The sequence below is a fragment of the Pectinophora gossypiella genome, chromosome 5 (assembly GCF_024362695.1).
Source record: "Pectinophora gossypiella chromosome 5, ilPecGoss1.1, whole genome shotgun sequence".
NCBI classification, from domain to species: domain Eukaryota; kingdom Metazoa; phylum Arthropoda; class Insecta; order Lepidoptera; family Gelechiidae; genus Pectinophora; species Pectinophora gossypiella.
Window position 1 is genome coordinate 1,341,019 of NC_065408.1, and position 20,742 is coordinate 1,361,760.

General features: G+C 38.3%; 3 protein-coding genes across 3 annotated transcripts; 1 reads left to right on the plus strand and 2 right to left on the minus strand.

Annotated features, from left to right (window-relative positions):
• LOC126366647 (uncharacterized) lies at window positions 1-888 on the minus strand. Its single transcript, XM_050009843.1, has one exon. It carries the CDS (start codon window positions 886-888, stop codon window positions 1-3), a length of 888 nt encoding a protein of 295 aa, XP_049865800.1.
• Window positions 889-4,877: 3,989 nt separating this feature from the next.
• LOC126366916 (cytochrome P450 4C1-like) lies at window positions 4,878-8,811 on the minus strand. The gene is made up of 8 exons (XM_050010260.1): window positions 8,761-8,811; window positions 8,310-8,420; window positions 7,906-8,091; window positions 7,286-7,507; window positions 6,791-6,992; window positions 6,052-6,203; window positions 5,325-5,501; window positions 4,878-5,047 (listed from the first exon to the last, which is right to left on the minus strand). Exons 1-8 carry the CDS (start codon window positions 8,795-8,797, stop codon window positions 4,878-4,880), a joined length of 1,257 nt encoding a protein of 418 aa, XP_049866217.1. The 5' UTR covers window positions 8,798-8,811.
• A 4,547-nt stretch (window positions 8,812-13,358) lies between these two features.
• On the plus strand, window positions 13,359-19,391 carry LOC126366917 (cytochrome P450 4d2-like). Its single transcript, XM_050010261.1, has 10 exons — window positions 13,359-13,455; window positions 13,948-14,037; window positions 14,899-15,009; window positions 15,140-15,325; window positions 15,581-15,777; window positions 16,114-16,171; window positions 16,475-16,676; window positions 17,187-17,338; window positions 17,900-18,079; window positions 19,036-19,391. Exons 1-10 carry the CDS (start codon window positions 13,359-13,361, stop codon window positions 19,221-19,223), a joined length of 1,461 nt encoding a protein of 486 aa, XP_049866218.1. The 3' UTR covers window positions 19,224-19,391.
• Window positions 19,392-20,742: the final 1,351 nt, after the last annotated feature.

Below are 20,742 nucleotides of genomic sequence, written 5' to 3' on the forward strand. Positions count from 1 at the left end.
CTAAAGAGAAAACAAAATCTGCAACACATTGCTCAATCTCCTTCCATCACGGTTCTTCTCCGGATTCCAAGTAGCTGTCTCGCACATCATCATGTCTTCTTCATTCTTCGGCTTCTCATCAGTATTCTCTTCTTGATATCCATAAACTTTCTTCTGTCCTCCAGAACTTCCCATTCCAGTAAACGTACGTTCCAACTTTACTTCCTGGTTGATATGAAATATATTTTGTGGTGCATTTGGAAAAGTTTCAACCGTTTCGTTGTTGTTTCTTCCAGCGATTTTAATTTCACCGTCTTTGTGACTCACTGATCCTCTAATGTTTACTATGACAGTTGGTTTCACGACCATTTGAGATTCTCTGTTGCCAATTTGACTCTGTCCGGCCATTGTATTCGTTATGGGCTTCTCTTCAGGTTTTTGTGTAGCACTTTCATCGATAATTTCTTCGTCTTTTTGTACCTTCACCTTATTTGCCGGAGGTCGAGTTCGTTTTTGCTTCTTAGGTTTTGGCGTTGTAGTTCGTGGTTCTTTCGTCGTGTCTATAAAAACGACTATTTCTTCTTTAGGCTCAATGAAGTCATCGGTGTCATTTAGGCTTTTGGGGAAGCGGTATTTGAGGGTTGGCATTTCAATGCGGTCATTTCTTCGTGGGACGAAGTCTGCATCGCTGGGTAATTGTTGTTGGTTGTCGTAGCCGTATTGGTTGTAGTTCTGGGCGAGGTTATTTTCATTTTGTGCGAAATCTTCGGGCAGCTGTGATCGTATGCGCAGGGACTCGATGACGTCACGGAACAGCGACCGCTCGTGCTGCGCGACCAGCTCTCGATCTTTACTCGGGTGCGCTGTCGCAATGAAGATCATGTACGTCATACAAATAAAGCACTGCATCTGTAAAGGTGACGTAGGATTTTAAATTATTTTTCAAATTATTTTTTTCAAGTAGCCGAAAGTAAATAATGATTATTATTTTTTGACGTGACTTATTATAAGTTTACCTCAGATCAAATGGGGAGCACTAAGTTATATTAAATAGAAACATTATAAAGAATAAATCGAAAAGATTTTTACTCAGACCAGAAATGTTTGAGACCAGGGCGTGCATAAGGGCCACATAAGGCCATTTTCCCGTATCAAATTAAATGCACAATGTCAACAAATGTCAAGTAGCGATATTACTTTTTTACATGAATGGATACATTGTGTCTTTTATAGACCCCAGATTTTTTTAAACTTTTTTTCAGAAACACTTTTCAAATCTTTATTTATGTTTGGCAAAATTGCAATATATTTTTTTGGCGAGCTTTTAAATATGTGAGTATGCTTGTGCAAAAATATTTCTATAAAATAATTGAACTTACCGTGTGTATGTATGGACAGGCGCGGTGTAATATCGACACTGACTAGACCGGGAAGTGGGGGTGAGTGAACCCAGCTGAACTAGCCAGCGGTACCCAGCCCTTACTCTACGATACGGATTATAACTTTATTTTCCATCATCATCATCATTAATTTAAGAGCTACACTCTTGTCGATGTAGGTAGCATTTTTGTCTATCAAAGGTCAATTGTTTAATTTCCTTATTAGATATGACGTTCTCCTTCTCTTTAACCTGTTCCTTATAAGCTTGTCTTGGTCTTCCCCTTCCTCTCTTTCCTTCTATCTTTCCTTTTACGATGTTCTTAATTTTCATAACGCGAACACAATCAGGATATATGAAAGAGAAACCAGTTCAAGAGTACTCCAAACTGGCGAGCATGCATGAAGACTGGTCAGGGTAGAAGAAGAAAGTGTTGTGTCAAAGTGGAACTCCTTGGTCTCTACCTACCCTAACGTTATGTTATAAACTCTACACCATAATCTATGTCTCTCGAAGTAATGTTATAAACTGTAGCCCATAATTACTCTCTCTCTCCGTCTCTCTCTCAAAGCAATTCTACCCTATAATACAGATATTTTATAGATACTCAGATACTTTATAGCTTAATTTTAGATATAAATAAACTCTATTCCATAATCCCTGTCTCTCAACGTAATGTTATAAACTTAAGCCCATAATTTCTCTCTCTCAACGTAATTTTAACTCTAGCCCACAATCTCTATTGATGTGCCGTAAGAACCACAAGCTGCCATTTTCGTCACGTCATGTTTGAGATGATGAGCAGGTTTAGTTTGGGCTAAGTCAGCTGCGTGACGTTACCAACTTAGTTATATGATGAGTTTATGGCCACATACAGATTTGCTTGATAAAAAAATCTTTGGGACATGCACCTCAACGAGATCTTACAGTACCCAGTCATATTATGTCAGTATTCAGTCTTCGAAAAATTTCCTAGAAGTACCCCATTGTTGAGCACCTCTGCCTAGACTTAAACAACCACTTGTCTGCTCCTAGCGCCGGGAACTGCAAGCTTAGACATCCGGAAACCAGACACACAAACATCTTAGTCAGCTGCTACAGCATAATCTAAACTTTATTGCGAAAGGAAAAGGGAAATCAGAACGCAAAACAATTTTATAGTTTTTTCTCGCGAATTGTTATGTGTTTGCTACTCGGTTCATTAGTTGTGGAGTGTGCAAAGTAATTGGAATTTGTAACGATTAATTTAGTTAATTACTAATATATCTCTTTATTTATTAGCTAGAAAAAAGTAAAAGTGTGGAGAAAGCAAGAGAAGTGTGGCTTTTTGGCGGGAACGGGAACGGGACAGTTGCTTTCTTCATTGAATAATCTAAATAATTAATACGAAGTGGTGTTTTGTGGTTAATAATCGCACTAAGTTAGTCAGAAAACATTCGCGACAGTGTTATTATATTGGAATATTCAATAAACAAAGTGTATCTCTATCTATTTTCGCTTCTTGCCAACAAGCCGCTTCATAACTCGAAATGCGGACTTTTGAGTTAATTCGTGTGGGGTTCGGAGTTCGGAGTAGGAGTCTGCTCCGAGGGTGGAGGCTTAGGTTTCATCATTCATGGTTATCACTTTTCGTCATTTCATTAATCATCAAGAAAAAAAAAGTAAGACATGTCTGTATGGGCACAGTTCCCTTTGCCTTACCCTTCGGGGAAAACCAAAACAAAAGCAAGAGAAGTGTGTCAGTATCAAAGCAAACGGAATTCCATAGGCTCTGTCTGCTGTGGGAAGCATGAGTTTATGTACGTACTTATATAAAAAAGTGAAAATGATAACTGAAGTATATGCCAACAACATTATTGGATTATAGTTGTATAAAATTAGTAAGTAAAGTACAAAGGCCGCAGCATAGGGCAATACGAATCAACTCTATTGGCTACTCGATAAATAAACCAATTTCATTGGTTCTTTCGCGTCCCACGCGATTACGAAGTTTCCCCTCGATAAATAAACCAATTCCATTGGTTCTTTCGCGTCCCACGCGATTACGAAGTTACCTTTGTTCTCATAATCTGCAATAGTCCTACACGAGCCGGGGATTGTCTTTAGGAGCATTCCAATAGTGCATACAGGGATAATCGCCGGTTGGTGTCACACCACATTTAGATTAAACTGTCTTAAGGGGCCTCTACGTGTTGGCTTTGGCCCCACGCACGCCTTCCAAAAGTCCGGGACTCCATAGGCCCGAGATATGGAAACGACATACAAATAATAACAATAAAAAAGTTTATTTAGGTAAAACCTACGACACACATATACATTTACATCAACCCTGTTACGGCTACTGAACTTGTGAACCGAGTCATAGTGCAGATGTGTTCACATTGAGTGTAAATAGTGGACAAAAAGTGGATTTTTCTTTAGTAAAGACTTGTGGCCAATATAGTATCGCAAGTTATTGTTACATAATCTAATTGAGGTTTCTTGTATCACTTTTCTTGGGACAGCATTGAAAGATCTCGATGCATTTTATTTATTTTTATTTAAAGAAAGTAAATTAACAATTATGCCTGCTTCTTAAGGTATAATTTAGTTACTATATTTATTAATTATCAAATAAGCGTCATCATCCCATAAACAAATAACTTTTTCATTATTATAAGTAGGTAAAATAAAAATAAATAAATGATCCCTTCATTAAATAAAAGACCAAAAAAAATAAATAAAAAAAAAAGATGAATTATGTTTCAAGAAACGAATTCCAATTTAAATAAAAATAGAACATACTATTTTTCGTCAGTCGTTTATGGCGGCTCAATAATAAGTCTGACACCAGAATTAGTGAGGTAGGTCATAGACCTCAAACCCCACCCTTAATGAGAATCTTATCTTACAGATTAAACCGTATACACTGTTGCATTATACAATTTCCATAACATAATAATAATATGCATATATTATGTTACATGAGCGATGTCAGGGATCTTTGGCGTCTCAATAATAACCCTGACACCAGGATTTGTTGAGATTGGTCATTGTTGTCACAACCCACACGATAGAAGAAGATAACTAAGTATTATTTACTTATACTTATAATAATAAATAGGGAAGTGTATGTGTGTGTCTGTTCGATTGTTTGTACGTCTTTCACGGCAAAACGGAGCGACGAATTGACGCGATTTTTATAAGTAGAGATAGTCGAAGGTATGGAGAGTGACATAGTCTATTTTATGTCTCTTTCTAACCCCCCTTTTTCCCTAAAACGGGGGGTGGAAGTTTGTATGGAGCAACCCTCAATTTTCAAGGTAGATAGCTAAAAATTGGTATGCGGACTATTTGTGACAAAGAAAAATATGCACATTTTTTTTTCGATATCTGCCCCCAACCCCTTCAAAGAGGAGGTGAAATTTTATTTGCTTTTGACTTTTCGTCGTTTTCAATGGAGAAAAAGGGAAAAAGCGATTAAATAATATAAATCGGCCTATAAACCAGCATATGTGCCCACAGGTGGGCATTACTTTCATCACATAACATTTCTATTCTCCAATCGCACAGTGAAGTTATCTACGTCTTTCATCATGATGTTAAACTTGACCCTCAAAGGTTTGTGGTGGTCTGAGTCTGGTAACACTCGGTAGCGGCGGAGCAGTGTTGCCATCGCTGTCTTCATCGACATCATCGCGTACTGGTAGCCTGAAAACGAAGAGAACAGTTAAGTACACTTTTAAGGATACTGGCCACGAGTCAATGACCTTTCATCCATAATATTCTCATCCCCCTAACGTTATCCCGTTTTTCACAAGGTTAGCTTACGTAACCTGAAGATTTGACAAGTCCGATTTTTTACAAAAGCCTGTCTAACCTTCCAACCCGCGAAGGGAAAACACAAGATTGCTTTTTTAGGTCTTCTCTCGTGTGAAAAAAAAAATAGACGGGAAAGCCGTTTGTTTTTACGTTCGTTGTTACTTACCCAAACAGTTCCGGGGTCCGTAGCTGAAGGGCATGAACTGCGCGGGATGCATGAGCGGCGTGAGGAACCTCTCCGGCCGGAACTGCTCCGCATCAGCGCCCCAGTACGCAGGATTGCGGTGCAGCGCCCAGATGCTCACCAATAACACGCAGCCTTTCACGAGCTCCACTCCTGATGCTGAAAAATACTGGAGTAAGTTACTAATTAGTCAGGTCAAAGTGCCTTGCCGTGGTACAAATGTATCAACGAGCGTGAGCGTGCTGTGTGTGTGTGTGTGTGTGTGTGTGTGTGTGTGTTTGTGTGTGTGCGTGTGTGTGTGAGTGTGCGCGCGCGCGTGCGTGCGTGAGCGCCTACGTGCGTGCGTACTAGGGTGCGTACTAGTGCGTAAAAGAGTTAATATTTTCTTTTTAAAAAATGTTTTATGATTTATCTATCTTTGTCTATGTTTAATTCAAGTTAACTATTTTCAATACATTTTTTTCTTTTTCTATACTGCAGTTCAATGACCTAGGGTTTGCTGCAGTCAGCTCTCCTATTAATATAATATACGCCCCACTGCGGGGCACAGCCCTTCCCTCAATCATCCATTAGGTTAGGTATAACTACTCTGCTTCTTCTTATCGTGTGGGTTGTGAGGTGGAATACCAACCTCATCAACCCTGGTGTCAGTGTTATTACAAAGCCGCCAAGGCCCTTGACATGGCTACTGTTAAAATGCAGAACTTACGTAGCATCATATCATGTTCACAATGCCTCACAATCATGGGCACCGGAGGATATAGCCTGAGAGATTCTCTGATGACAGCGTCCAGGTATTTGAGGCGAGACAAATCCTCTGGAGTCACTTCTCTCGTTGAATCACCAAACACTTCTTTTAACCTATATATTATAAACAACCATCATCATCAATTTAAGAGCCCCGCTCTTGTCGGTCCAGCATTTTCCATGCTACTTTTTAGGGAAAAATAGGGCAGTGGTTACCCTCTTGCCTTCCGCCCCGCAGTACTCTGTCTGACGCAAGTGGGATAGCGCCCAGAGAAGTCTATTACAAAGCCATACTAGGACTCCTAAACAACCAAGATGAACAAAATGTTGTTGAAATAATAAGTCCTGTCGTTTCTGTAAAAACCAATTCGCTTGACATTTAGTTACCAACGACTAGAAATGTGACTCGTGATTTCCTTTTTGCAAGTGCACTTTCTACAAGTTATTCTTCTTCTATCATGTGGGTTATCAGGTGGATTACGAAATGGGTTATTATTGAGCCGCCAAAGTCACCTGACATGGCTTATTACATCAGTAAGTAGTAACCGGGACCAACGGCTTAACGTGCCTTCCGAAACACAAATCATCTTACTCTCGGACAATCAGGTGATCAGCCTGTAATGTCCTAATCAAACTAGGGATCACAAAATCTTAAAAAGAAATAAGTGTGATAAAGGATTGTGTGGTGCGGAGGATCTTACTCTTCATAAACCTTCTCCTGAATATCAGGGTGTCTGGACATCATAAGGGTGGTAAACGCGGCACCAACAGCAGACGTGTCCGTGCCGGCCATCACCAGAACAGTCGTCTCTTCTCGGAGCTCATCGTTTGAGTACCCCCTCTCGCCCCCTGATGATTCCATCAGCAATTCCAGAAATGTTTTGAAGTTCTCCCTTTTATATTCTGTAACAGAATAGCTGTTTTCCGAGGTGGAATAAACTATTCCAAAAGAGAGCCGAGGGAAAAGATTTAAAGGAATAATGAATTAATTTTGAACAATGTTTACCTTCTTTATTATTTTTCTCTATTGCCTTTCTCTTTAATTTTATTATCTGAAAACAAATGAAGATGTGCATAAAACTTTTACTTTTATAATTTGAATCAAGAGGTATTCAAAAAAATCAATAACTACAAGTGAATAAAAAAGCAAAATCAGCTAAACAGCAATTTCTGCCAGACAACGTTAATGAAAGAACTTTGAATCAAAATATCAAAACATACATCATCAATAAATCCTTCAATGTATCGTTTGCATTTCTGCAGCGAGTGGTATGATGGCAACAGCTGATAGATGACGCTGGAGTGGAGCCAGGGTCTGATGACGCGTTTGGCCATCAGTTGAGCACCTTCATCGAAGGACTTCAGAAATTGGTGGTTGTGATTGTTCTGAGCATCCACTTTAACGCCCAGAGTTGATTCTGTTTTTAAAAATATCATCAATTATCAGGAGGTTTAAAAAAGCTTAAAAGTTTAAAAACGAAATTGTAATCTAAAATATTTGCTTTCTAAGACTGTTAGGGCCCTGTGCCGAGGGTTTTCTTGCGGCTACTTTTCTTCGGCTATACAGGTTGTGAAATGCTGCAGTAGTTTTAAGCGGATGAGACGTTCGTTATGTAAAAGTTGATGATTCAAAGTGTAACAATGTTGCGTACTGAATAAAGATATTTCTTAATTTGAATTTTAATAAAACTGCCTCATAAACTTCCTCTCGAATGCGATTCAAGGGTTTATAAATCCAATCAAATCTTCTGAAAAAAAGAAAAACAAATAAAAGAAACACGAGTTTAAAAATCTACAGCAACTTTCATTAACATACCACACACGGAATCCATACTATATGTGGTAAAGTAATGCCAGATAGAAAATGGTCCGTTGCCGACCCTGGGTTTCAAAAAGTCCGTCATGATGGAACTCTGCTTGGCGAAGATGTCGACGAACTGGGTCAGATTCTTCGGGCTAAAGGTCGGAGCGAGGATCTTGCGACGAGGACGCCAGATTGGAACTACAACGAAAGAGAAACATATTGGTGCTAATTCCTATAAACACCATCTAATTTTATTTTAAATTATACTTATCATTTTCTTATCCGCCGAAAAGGAAAGGGACGCGTAAACGACATCAGGTTTCTGTTTACAGTCCCTTGACTATATACTACTATATGTATGACTTGGCCCTTATCACCGTACCGATGGCAATGAATTCGTTGGCTTTTAAACTTACCTGGGGCAAATATACTCCCATTTCCGATTATTTCACGCACGAATCTCATTATTACACTCTTCTCCAAATATGTTTTCAGTACAGTTTCTCCTACCACAGGATCTGCTATAACTGCAAGTGTTAAAAAAATATTAATTTAATTTCTTGGGTACGCTGGCACAAATTAATACCTTCTGTATTTGTTCATATTAACATAAGTTCATAGAATTGGAAAACATCGTTAGGAAACCTACATTACCGAGAAATGCATTTTTGGAGGTACGTGACTAGGGTCAGACAAGCAGTCGCTTCTGTAATGAACTGGACCTGTCTAATCTTCAGGTCAGGTAAGCGGACCGTGTGAAAACGGGATAACGCTAGCTTTCGTCTAACCTTCAGAAATGAGATTAAACGCACACCGATTGTCTAAAGCGAAAATTAATATTGAGATACACGAGTATACTTTGCTTACCCACAAATAATAGGTGTCCAATCCACATAGATGTCATCCCATCACGCTTTATAGCTTCTCTACCAAATTCTTGATATGATTTCATTTGCTCTGCAATTGAACTAACACTTAGGACTTCTTGCAACACTTGCAGATAAGCTAACGGTAATAATATTAAAACTTTAGTGAAAACACACCCTGAACAAAAAAATGGAGAATGCCTTTACGGCTATTTAGACTAAAGTTAGACCCGGCAGAGGGGTGAGGTAAATCTAGCTCGGCACCGATACGAATTGGTGCGGGACGAAGAGTGTCCGTCCTGTACGGTCACGAGCATTAATATGTATACACTTTGGTACCATGTCACATTAACTTTTTTGACAAATTGAACTGTTATGTCTCACTAAATGTCAAATAATTATGTTAGTGCGACAGAGTCCTAAAGTGGGTACATTATATTGCTCATGACTGTACGTAGTGTTTCTCTTTATTTCATGGCCTTCTTCTATCATGTAGGTTGTGCGATGAATTACTACCCTCATCAACACTGGTGTCAGGGTTTTAATTGAGCCGTTAAAGACCCCTGACATGGCTCATGTAACGACTACTTACTTACATCAGTAAGTAGTAACCGGGACCGACGGCTTATCGTGCCATCCGAAGCCCGAATAATTTTACTTTCGGACAATCAGGTGATCAGCCTGTAAAGTCCTAATCAAACTGGGGATCACAAAAGTGATTTTTGTGATAATTATGTCCGTACTGGCAATTGAACCCCGGCCCTACGAGACAACGGAGGCCAATTATTATATTATATGGTCAAATATGGTCAAAATGACATTGAAATGAACTTACCTTCATCATTTCCTATGAATTTATACGCGTGTCCTATAACAGGTATTCCTCTCACTTCACTTTTCAAACGTTTAGATAATTTTACTAATTTCCTGTTTTTCCACCAGTTAATTAATATTCCAATAAATAACAACAATATAAATAATTGCCACAACATTGTATAATTGTATATTTATATTAATAAAACAACATTACTTGTCCGACTACAGAGTATTATGTTTCTTATCTTGTGAGCTGTATGTATTAAACTAATTATTACAACCAGTACAAAATCCAGTTTAAATTGACTTACTAATTAACTATCTGACATAGTTTTGTAAGATGATCGAAAATCGTAATCATAATAAGTACTTATACTTAATTACTGTCCCATAAATTACACAAAATCCTTTTTTTTTGTTTAATGAGAGAATTATTTGTTTTTAATATTTTTTGCCTTTTTTATATATTACAATACAAAAGTAACTGTTTATTGCACAAACACACAAATAACAATTACGCGAATTATGTTCAAAGGAAAGAAACTATTCTTGTAGCGAAGCATGAAATAATAAAATTTGTGTAAAATAACTTGGCGCTTTTATACCATAAAAGCAAAAAAAATAACACACTGCAATTATACTGGAAATAATCTTCGTAGACGATTGGATTTGGTACGACGGACAATTGCACGAACAGGAAATACAAAACAAAAGAGAAATAGAAAGAGTGTTTCAGAAATCAGAATCATTAGTCATTAATTTATGTTTGTGACTTGCAATAAATTAATATGAATATGAATCTTATAAGATTTTTTACATAAAGTAAGCTTCACATGACCTTTTTTATTTACTGATAAATTTAAATATTATTTGGTATTTTATTGTAAAAATGTATACATAACCCCAAAAAAGATGAATTTAATTTACTTAATCTAGAATTTTGAATTGCAATTTTATTTTTATTCCTTGTATTGTAAGTATGCCTTTCACAGTTTCACTGTTTGAATGACTAGTATGGTTGGCAAAAACAGGTCCCACGCTACCTATCATCTTGGATATTTCGTAGTAGCTGACTGCGGAGTTCATACTGCTTGTTATACGTTCACTGAAGACCACCTTTTACTATATTAGTCTATTATATTAGGACTGAATATGACGTCTCAATTAAATGGAAGTGATGATGTCAGTATTGAACTACCGTCTCCCTAGCGTAATCCCGTTTTCACAGGGTCCGCTTACCTAACCTGAAGATTTGACAGGTCCAGATTTGTTATAGAAGCAACTTTCTGTCTGACCTTGCAACCCGCGAAGGGAAAACCAATACAGGTTAGGTTAGGTCATATAATTCCGAAACACATTTCACGGGCATGTGGGTTTCCTCACGATGTTTTCTATTACCACTGAGCACGTGATCATCATTTATGACCCAAAATTGAATTCGAAAATCAGAGTAGGCATTGAACATTCTTAAATAAATTATTGAAATACGGATAAAAATCGACATCTACTAGCTCAGCCAAATCTCACCGTCAGTATTGTCCCACATAAGAGCACTAATGTCAACTTTATTCATTTTTCTTTTTCACGTATTTGGGTATGTTTTTTACCCGCCTGTGGCGAAGCAAAAAGGAAATAAATCGAGAAGGAAAATAAATCGTGTGTTAAGAGTAGTCAACACTACCTTGCCGAGCGCTTCATCGCCAACCGCGACTGCGTCGTATGATAACCACCTAAGAGGACTGATTCCGTAGGTAAAAGTAAAAAAAAAAACATACGCGGACGAAGCTGGGTACACCTTGCCCAGGGATACGGGGAAAGACTTCAACGATCGTAGAAGCGAAGATGGAAACCATCGATATGGTAATGCAGGACGAAAGGGGCAAGTCACAGGGACTGTAACCTGGAACCTGACAGAGGGCCGCAGTAACTATCAGTACTATTCAGAGACGGAGGACAGGAGTCCTAGTACCGCTTTGAAATAGACTACTCTGGGCGCCATCCCACTCGCAACAGACAGAGTACTGCAGAGCGAAGGGCAAGAGGGAAACCACTGCCCTATTTTTCCCTAAAAAAGTAGCATGGAGAATGATACACCGACAAGAGCGTGGCTCTTAAATTAGTTATGAAACGAAGTTGGGTCAACCCACTAGTGAAATAACGCACGGGGAAAAAAGAGCTAATTTAGTTTTTTTTTATTTTTCGCAGAAGACAACTTCTATTGAAGTACTAATTTAGCTTATTATTGTCATTCCAAGTGTCGTAACTTTTAATTATAATGTAATTAAATAAAAAAGTGTAAGTATAGTTTCTTGACACATAATTATAAACCATTTATGTACTTTACGTACTTTATGTACTTTATAAAAAATATACAATGACAGGCTAATAATGAAACAAGCGGCTGACTGTGACTTTTCTTCTTTTCTTTTCTTTTCTAAGATTATTAAAATAGGCTATAGTTGTAAAGAGCATTATATAAATCCAAATTCAAATATAAGGAGGTACTTTATTATAACAAAGAAGAGTCTTTGAGCAATGTGTTCTGCCAGTATTCGTATACGGAGCCGAGACCATGACCCTAACTGAGAAATCCGCAGAGAATCTCCGTGTTGCTCAAAGAGCAATGGAAAGAGCTATGCTCGGCATTTCCTTACGGGACCGGAAGAGAAATACTTGGGTTCGATCTAAAACCAAGGTTAGGGATGTGGTAAAAGTAATTGCCGAACGCAAGTGGAGATGGGCAGGACACATTGCTCGAATGAGCAAGGAAAGATGGACCCGGAGATTGTTAGAGTGGCGCCCACGAGCATTCACAAGACCGAGAGGAAGACCACCAATGAGATGGAAGGACGACATTGTCCGGCACGCAGGATATGGCTGGATGTCGATAGCCCAGGATCGTCGGAAATGGAAAAACATGGAAGAGGCCTACGTCCAAAATTGGATATAAATTTAGGCTGATATAGATAGATAGATAGATTATAGAAATCTGTGTCACAAATTGTCGCCTTATTGTCGATGGTAATACAGACATACAAGTACATTTTTGAACAATAGATCTGGTTAAGTAATCTTAGTAATTATTAAAAAGATAAAATTATTACAAATTACAATCAGACAATTTGTCTTATTTCATATGTTTTTCTTCCAGGATATCCATTTGTGTTTTAAACTAGCTTAGAATTAAACGTGTCTATAGTAGGTGTCTTTAAAAAGAAACAAAACTAATTAAACTTATTTTAATATAAAAATAAACAGGCAGCCGTTTCTGTAAAGAATCAGACCTGTCAAATTTTCAGTTTAGGTAAGCGGACGCTGTGATAATAGGATAATGCTAAGGAGATGATGGGTAGGCCCGCTACAAGGTGGACCGACGATCTGGTGAAGGTCGCGGGAAGCCGCTGGATGCGGGCAGCGCAGGACCGATGCCCAGCAGTGGGCGTCATACGGCTGATGATGATGAAGGAGATGATTTTAATATAAACAATGATTTTAATAAAGAACCTGCTCTCATGGTTATGGTATGTTGGCATGGCAACCGCGCCGCGCTTTATACGAGTATCGAAGGCTTCGGCCAATAGCCATACGATGTCTATCCACGTAGATAGCATTCGCTGCGTCTATTGGTCGAAGCCCTCGATATGAATCGCGCCGCGCGCGACGCGGTTGGCGTGCAGACCCTGCTGGCAATAACCTTTTTTTTTTTTCAGTAAATAATCAATAATGTTATGGCAAGTAACAGTAGCATTGTTAGTGATATGGGTGTGTATAATACGATGGAAAATGAGGAAGTATTACCATTTAGCTGAACAGCTGGAAAGTGGCTTCAGGTGCTGGCCTATTATAGGACACTCCTACTTGTTCGTTGGCAATGATGAAGGTAAGTTTATTAATTAATACGTTCGACTGCTTCTCCTCTCGAGTGGATGATGTTAATGGCCGACATCATCATCATTATCAACGGCCTCGCGGTCCAGTGGTTGAGCGTTGAGCTCACGATCCGAAGGTCCCGGGTTCGAATCCCGGTGGGGAAAAAACCTAGTGTTAGGGTTATTATTGAACCGCCTATGGCCTCTGACATGTCTCATATAAGAATACTCGTTCTTAACGTTCCCTCCGAAACACGGAATCATTTAGTTGTTGTGGAGGGCATCGACCAATAGCCATACGATGTCTATCCACGTAGATAGCATTCGCTGCGTCTATTGGCCGAAGCCCTCGATATAAATCGCGCCGCGCGTTATATAGAATCAAAAAGCTGAAATGTAATGGTAAAAATTACATCTTTTTTCTTTTCTGGGAATCAATCGTACGAGTAGCAATGGTAACCGTCTCCTGTCAAGTCTATATTGACAATCGTATTCATTTTCAGACCGAATGACGACATTTCAAAAGCTAGGACGAGCAACATTGAAGCAGGGTGGAGTTGCATCGGCTTGGCTTGGAAATCGCCTGTATATCAGTGAGTGAGTTTACTGTTTTAATTAGTAAGGATGTCGCGTACACCGTGTTACAAGCATACATACGTAAAGTCACATCGTCATCTCCCTAGCGCTATCCCGTTTACATGTTCCAATTCAAATTCACATTCAAAAATATCTTTATCCAGTAAAGATAAAGATAAAGATAATTTATTTGCTTAAACATGAGTAATATAAATACAGATGACAATGTTAACATTTTAAGTTCTCCATGTTTGCCTTGCGGCGCACAAAATTTTAAACAAGAAACAAGAAACATTTATTGAGAAGCTGTGTAGCTGTGTAGCTGTGTGTGTAGCTGTGTGTGCTGTGTGTGCTGTGTGTGTGTGTGTGTAAATAAGTATATTATCTATATAAATACATGCATCATGAAAAATACTACAATAGGTAACATGGTTACACTTTGAATCGTAATTTTTTACATAACGAACGTCTCATCCGCCTAAAACTACTGCAGCTTCTCACAACCTGTATAGCCAGAGAAAAGAAGCTGAAGAAAAACCTCGGCATAGCGCCCTAGACGTTCTTTTAAAAATAAACAAAATTTATTATGGATACAATTTAGTAATTTAGCTGACTAATATTAGTGCCCAGACAGTTAATCCCATGCATTCATATCTAATAAATAGGCACTAACCTTATATTAACCAGTTTTTTACAAAAGCTACTACCTATCATGTTCTATACTACATACCTACGACTACATAAAATATAGCTATGTAATAATAGATCGACTGCTTGACAGATGATCAACCACGAAATATCTCACATTTGGAAAGGACGCAATTTGTTCGTCGGTTTTTATTGTTTTAAGTATAATTAATGTTGTTACTCTTCTACAGTGATAGCCGATGCAGAAGTAGCGGAGCTTGTCCTCAAACACAGCCTGGAGAAAGACGACGTCGTTAAGTTGTCCAAATATATCATCGGGAACGGCAGCATATTTGCACCAGGTAAACATACCTATATACCTAAGTACCTATGCTGTAACTCTACTAGACATATCATGGCTGACTTTGCTAACTGACGTATCTGTATTTTTATGCTAAAGTGATTTGTGTACATAATTGATTCTTGTAACAGTGTCAATCTGGCGACCTCGACGCAAGATCCTGGCTCCGACCTTCAGCCAGAAGAATCTGGCCCACTTCGTGCACATCTTTGCCAAGCAAAGTGACATTATGGTGCAACAGCTGAAGTCCAAAGCTGGGACAGGCCCATTTGCTTTATGGAGCTACCTCACTACTTACACTATGGATTCTGTATGTGGTAGGTACCATGAGAAAAACCTTGGAATATAGGTACATCTAGTAAAGTTGTCATTTCTCTTGCATCATTTCCATCCCAAAGAAAATGCATCCAAGCCATTGTAGACATTGTATCATGCACTATGCCTACTATTACTAGTCCAAGCGACAGATGGAAATTTGAGACAATCATTTGTCACTGTTTTGAAAATCACTGATACTGCATTTACAACAGCATAACCATGAATGATGCTAATTATTCTAATTTTCTCCTCAGAAACAACCCTTAACACGCAACTGCAAGTTCAGAAAAATCCAAACCACCCGTTTCTCAAGGCTTTCGATTCTTACTGCTGTCTGATGTCAAGGAGAATGTGCCAACCCTGGTTACATAGCGACTTCATCTACAAACTATTGCCCGACTTCAAGCTGCTCACTGAAGCCAAAATTTGCATGGATGATTTCATTAACGGGGTAAGGTTTGGAAAGATCTTTGCAAAAATGATACAGCACCGTTTTGGTGCCTAAATACCACCAGGTGCCTGTTTCATAAATATTACAATTGTAAATTACAATGACAATTTGGTGTTCATTACGTAGCTAATATGAAACTGCAAAATATTTGTGATCACTAACTCCGCAATGTACATCAAATTGTCATTCTAATTTACAATAAATTGTAAGTTTTATTAAACAGGCCCCTGGTAACTGTCTGGTTAAGTATTTGTTGGATAATCTGATGTCAGTACTTCTATCTGCTATTTTTCGGAGAATTCCAAACAACATTATTTTTTTTGGTTCTGTTGATAGATCATCAAGAGAAAAAGGAGAGAAATTAAAGAGAAGACGGAATTAAATGGCAATAAGGGTAAGTTTCATTGATTGAATGATTATCAACATCTTCTAAGTTACTTTAGACAGTAATGAAGATTAGACATTTAATCATTTTGATTATGATCTTCAATAACAGCTGTACCTAAAGGTAGTCTGAAAAATTACTACTACTTAGCAACAAGTTCACCTATGGTGCTCCTTAATTCGTTTTGGTTTTGTAACTTTGTTTTTACTGTTTGTGCAATATATAATTTTGGATCTCGAATACATTTTTATATAGGCTTGTCTTCTGTTGCATAGGACTTCCGAGACATATGTTTACATAAAATTATTTCAGAAGTGAAACTAGACCAGTTCAAATCATTCTTGGAGCTACTGATCGAGACGTCAGGAGGTGACAGCGGGTACACAGACGAGGAGCTCAGAGAGGAGACCCTGGTGCTGGTGATGGCGGGTACTGACACCTCCGCTGTGGGGACCGCTTTCACTGCTCTTATGTTCTCCTGGTACCCGCATGTGCAGCAGAAAGTTTATGATGAGTAAGATATTCTGAAGAACCATCTTTCTCTTCGTGTTATCGGCAAGATGATGATGAAGAAAGAGAACAACGTAGTGACTCTCTCTTGGTCTCTTGCACGCTTATGTTGGTCGATTGCACATCTCTCTGCTCGCCTCAGTTTGACAACCGACACACAAACACAATGAGCTATGATTAAAGACCCATACTTGCAGGCTTACAGGTACATGACCAACTCAACATCGCTGGTATGTTTTCTCAAATGTGTCTTTTTTACCTTTGATGGGTTTACTCTTGGACCCAGACTTGCCGAAGGCATATAAAAGGCCTAAGATGGGGCGTGTCCCTCATCAAAAGACTATTTGCAGCCACGCTTGGTAATAGAGCTATAAGATAGATTCTCAAATAAACACCAAACAGTACGACAATTCATTCTAATCTATATCTATCGTGTGGGTTGTGAGGTGGAGTACCAACCTCATCTATTCTAATAATAAGATAGGACCTATCTAATATTGCAAATATTAATTAGGTTAAAGACAGTGTTCGGCGACTCTAAAAGACTGGTGACTCCAGAAGACCTTCCTCGCCTTAAGTACATGGATGCCGTCATCAGGGAAACTTTGCGATTGTACCCGCCAGTGCCTATCACCACCAGGAAGATGACCTCTGACGTCACTTTGCGTTAGTACCCTAGACTTTATTATCTTTCTGTTTAAAATTTAAGATCTATGCTCTTGCTGGTAATTATATTTTCTATCCATTTAAGAAAGCAATATTGCTATTTGACATTTGTTTTCATTGCGCACTTACTTTTATATGCGCAAATGTCAAATTGCAATATTGCTTTTTTAGATGAATTGCTTCGATGGGCCTGTGGCCTTTTTACCGCCCTGGTTCTTTGACTGCTTTGTTCACCTTCTCTTTCATTTGTTTCACTTTAATCTACAAAACTATAATTCTCTGTGACAGACATGGTTTTCTCATGGTTTTTATTGGCATTTTAACGATTTATCATTCCATGAAAAAATATTGCTACATTTATTTTACTGTCTTATCAAAATTACCATACTTATCAAATCAATTAGTGACTACCTATGTTGTTTTAATGAAGTTTTTTTACCTGTTTCTAAGGTCTAGGCACTAATTTGTTACTAACTACTTATATAACTCGTAAGAACTAAAAACATCTTCCATGCCAAACATCTTATTCAAGAAATCTTGCAACTCTATCATCTTCCACAGCATCAGGAGTGACTTTACTAGAGGGGTGCGGAGTAGTGGTCAACGGATGGGCTCTTCACCGCAACCAGGAGTACTGGGGTGCTGATGCGGAGCAGTTCCGTCCGGAGAGATTCCTCAACATTCAGTACAAGCACCCGGCGCAATTCCACGCGTTCAGTTTTGGTGCTCGGAGTTGTGTTGGTAAGAATTAAATGGCTTAAAATATAAACGCTTTGCATTGCACCCCAATTTACAAGTCCTTGGGTATGCAAACTAGAAACTTGCAGAAAATAAATTATTAATTGTTTTTGTAGCACTTTACCTATGTTTAGAGAGAACTCACAAAAAAGTCGCTGTACATATTTTCTTCGTTTAACCTTCTAATTTCATGGGTAACAGACATATGCATCTTTTATCTTTGTTTTTGATAATAAAATGATGACCCTTTTTATTATACCTAGGCGCAATTACATCTTCCGCCCATTATTATTCTGATCAAAAGAAAGCGAAGCAATGTAGGTAGTAACGAAATTCTATACATATAATGTGATCCAAATATCAAGCAACAATTGTTTTTATATATGCTTCTGCCTATATAAATAAATTGTATTTTGGAATAATATATACCAGAGTAATGAGAAAATTATCATGTTAAAGCTGTACCTACATCGCCATCTATATTGATTTTTTTGTACGTAGCTTGGAAAATCCCTCACTAAAGGAAGGAGGGGTCTGAACTATGAGCCATGGCAGGGGTCTTTGGCGGCTCAACACCAGGGTTAAGCCGCCAAAGGCCCCTGACACGGCTCATGTAACGACTACTTACTTACATCAGTAAGTAGTAACCGGGACCAACGGCTTAACGTACCTTCCGAAGCACGGATCATCTTACTTTCGGACAATCAGGTGAGCAGCCTGTTATGTCCTAACCAAACTAGGGACCACAAAGTAATTTTCGTGATATGTCCCCACTGGGAATCGAACCCGGGACCTACGGATCGTGAGCCCAACGCTCAACCACTAGACCACGGAGGCCGTTATAAGATAATAAAATACTTTGAAAACGTGTGGGGGGGCGCTTATATTAATCACCAATAAAGAAACATATTTGACCTACACCTGATAACTGTAATAGTAATCGGTTTTATTATTCTCAGGGTACCAGTACGCCATGATGTCCATCAAAACTGCGATGGCGACCTTACTGAGAAGCTACCGGGTCCTACCAGCCGCCTCAAGCGACGTGGATGTCAGCAAGGGGGATCCGAAGCCTTTACGCCTGAAGTTTGACATCATGATGAAGGATATTGACAATTACGTCGTGCAAATAGAGTCGAGGAATTAATGTAATAAAATACCGAGTATTTTTTTTGACGTGACTTATTATAAATTTGCTGCAGATGGCATTAATTACTTAGCCGGACAAATGGGGAGCGCTGAAGGCTCTCACCCGGTACAACGTTTAAGACAACAGGCCTGAGGGTGCCCAATTGGGCGCGAACCTCGGCTCAGGGCGTCGCACTATGGATCATAGTAGCTCCATACAAATTTTTCATAAAAAAATTATAATTCATCCGCTTTTGCACAGAATCAACTCGGGTATCATTTTCCTATATAGTAATAGGTAATAGAAGCTATATCCAGCAAAAAAAAACCGCCACTTAAAATTTGAAATCCCTATGTCTATGAAAGCCATTTTTATACTTACTTGGGTATACTTAACCCCTGCCTACTCCATCAGGAATACAGGCGTGATGCCATTATGTCTTATAATGTTGTTAAATACCTGTGTTACTTGAAAGAAACCGTTTCTAAACAAAAAATAAATATTTTTTATTTTGACGATTTTTAAAAAAAAAACGGCATCTCAAACCGTTATATGAGTTATGTCAAAAAATCATAAATAATTAGTACGATAACCATCTGTCAGGATATTACGGTTTTTTTTGCCGTTTTCGAGATAATCGGATTTTTCATAGTAGCTCCATACAAATTTTTCGTAAAAAAATTATAATTCATCCGCTTTTGCACAGAATCAACTCTGGTATCATTTTCCTATATAGTAATAGGTAATAGAAGCTATATCCAGCAAAAAAACCGCCACTTAAAATTTTAAATCCCTATGTCTATGAAAGCCATTTTTCGATCCATAGTGCGTCGTCTGAGAGGAAAAATATTTGAAAGAATTAATCGACTCTAGTGGGTCGATAGCGATAAGCGCTGATTGAGAGCCCTCAACACTCCCCATTTCTCCGGTCTCGTAAACGTCATTCAATAGTCGTCGTCATTAATAGGTAGAGAGGATTTAATTTATGTTGCTTATATTTAAGACGTTTCAAATTCAAAATATTTATTTCGGAAACTATGGTTTGTATATTTAATTTATTTTAAGTTTCAAATTTCTCACCAGATACAGGTGCGTAGTCACTTCTGTAAAACAATATTCGATTTCTTTATTCTATGATTCGGGTTAGGTAAGCGGACCCTGTGAAAAACGGGAGGGAAATGAAGACACCCAATATAGACAAATGGTTTATGTTTACTTTGACCATTTTTTATCATACAATACATAATTTTGTAAGGACTATCATATTTATAAATTCACAGGTGCTGATTCCGGTACAGACCATCTAAATTTATTTTAAGTTTTAAGTAACTGTCATTTTCTTATCCACCGAAAACGAGAGAGACGGGTAATAAACAGGCATAAAATTTATGGAATACACGTAAATTTTAGGTAGAAATTAAAAAAATACCCTTCCAAACTTTTGTATTGGCCAATAACCCGAAATAATTTAGTTGCCACCACACGTCAAACGGATTGCATATCAGCGAGATGCCTATTTGATTCGCCCGGGTTATTG

Excerpts from the sequence above, each read along its gene's own strand:
- LOC126366647 (XM_050009843.1), bottom strand. The coding sequence starts at position 888 with ATGCAGTGCTTTATTTGTATGACGTACATGATCTTCATTGCGACAGCG.
- LOC126366916 (XM_050010260.1), bottom strand. The coding sequence starts at position 8,797 with ATGACATCTATGTGGATTGGACACCTATTATTTGTGG. Across the intron at positions 5,502-6,051 it reads TGAACATGATATGATGCTAC|CATCAGGAGTGGAGCTCGTG; the intron begins GTAAGTTCTGCA and ends AGTATTTTTCAG. Across the intron at positions 5,048-5,324 it reads CGGACCCCGGAACTGTTTGG|GCTACCAGTACGCGATGATG; the intron begins GTAAGTAACAAC and ends CTTCGTTTTCAG.
- LOC126366917 (XM_050010261.1), top strand. The coding sequence starts at position 13,359 with ATGAGGAAGTATTACCATTTAGCTGAACAGCTGGAAAGTGGCTTCAGG. Across the intron at positions 15,326-15,580 it reads CACTATGGATTCTGTATGTG|AAACAACCCTTAACACGCAA; the intron begins GTAGGTACCATG and ends TTTTCTCCTCAG. Across the intron at positions 17,339-17,899 it reads GACCTCTGACGTCACTTTGC|CATCAGGAGTGACTTTACTA; the intron begins GTTAGTACCCTA and ends CATCTTCCACAG.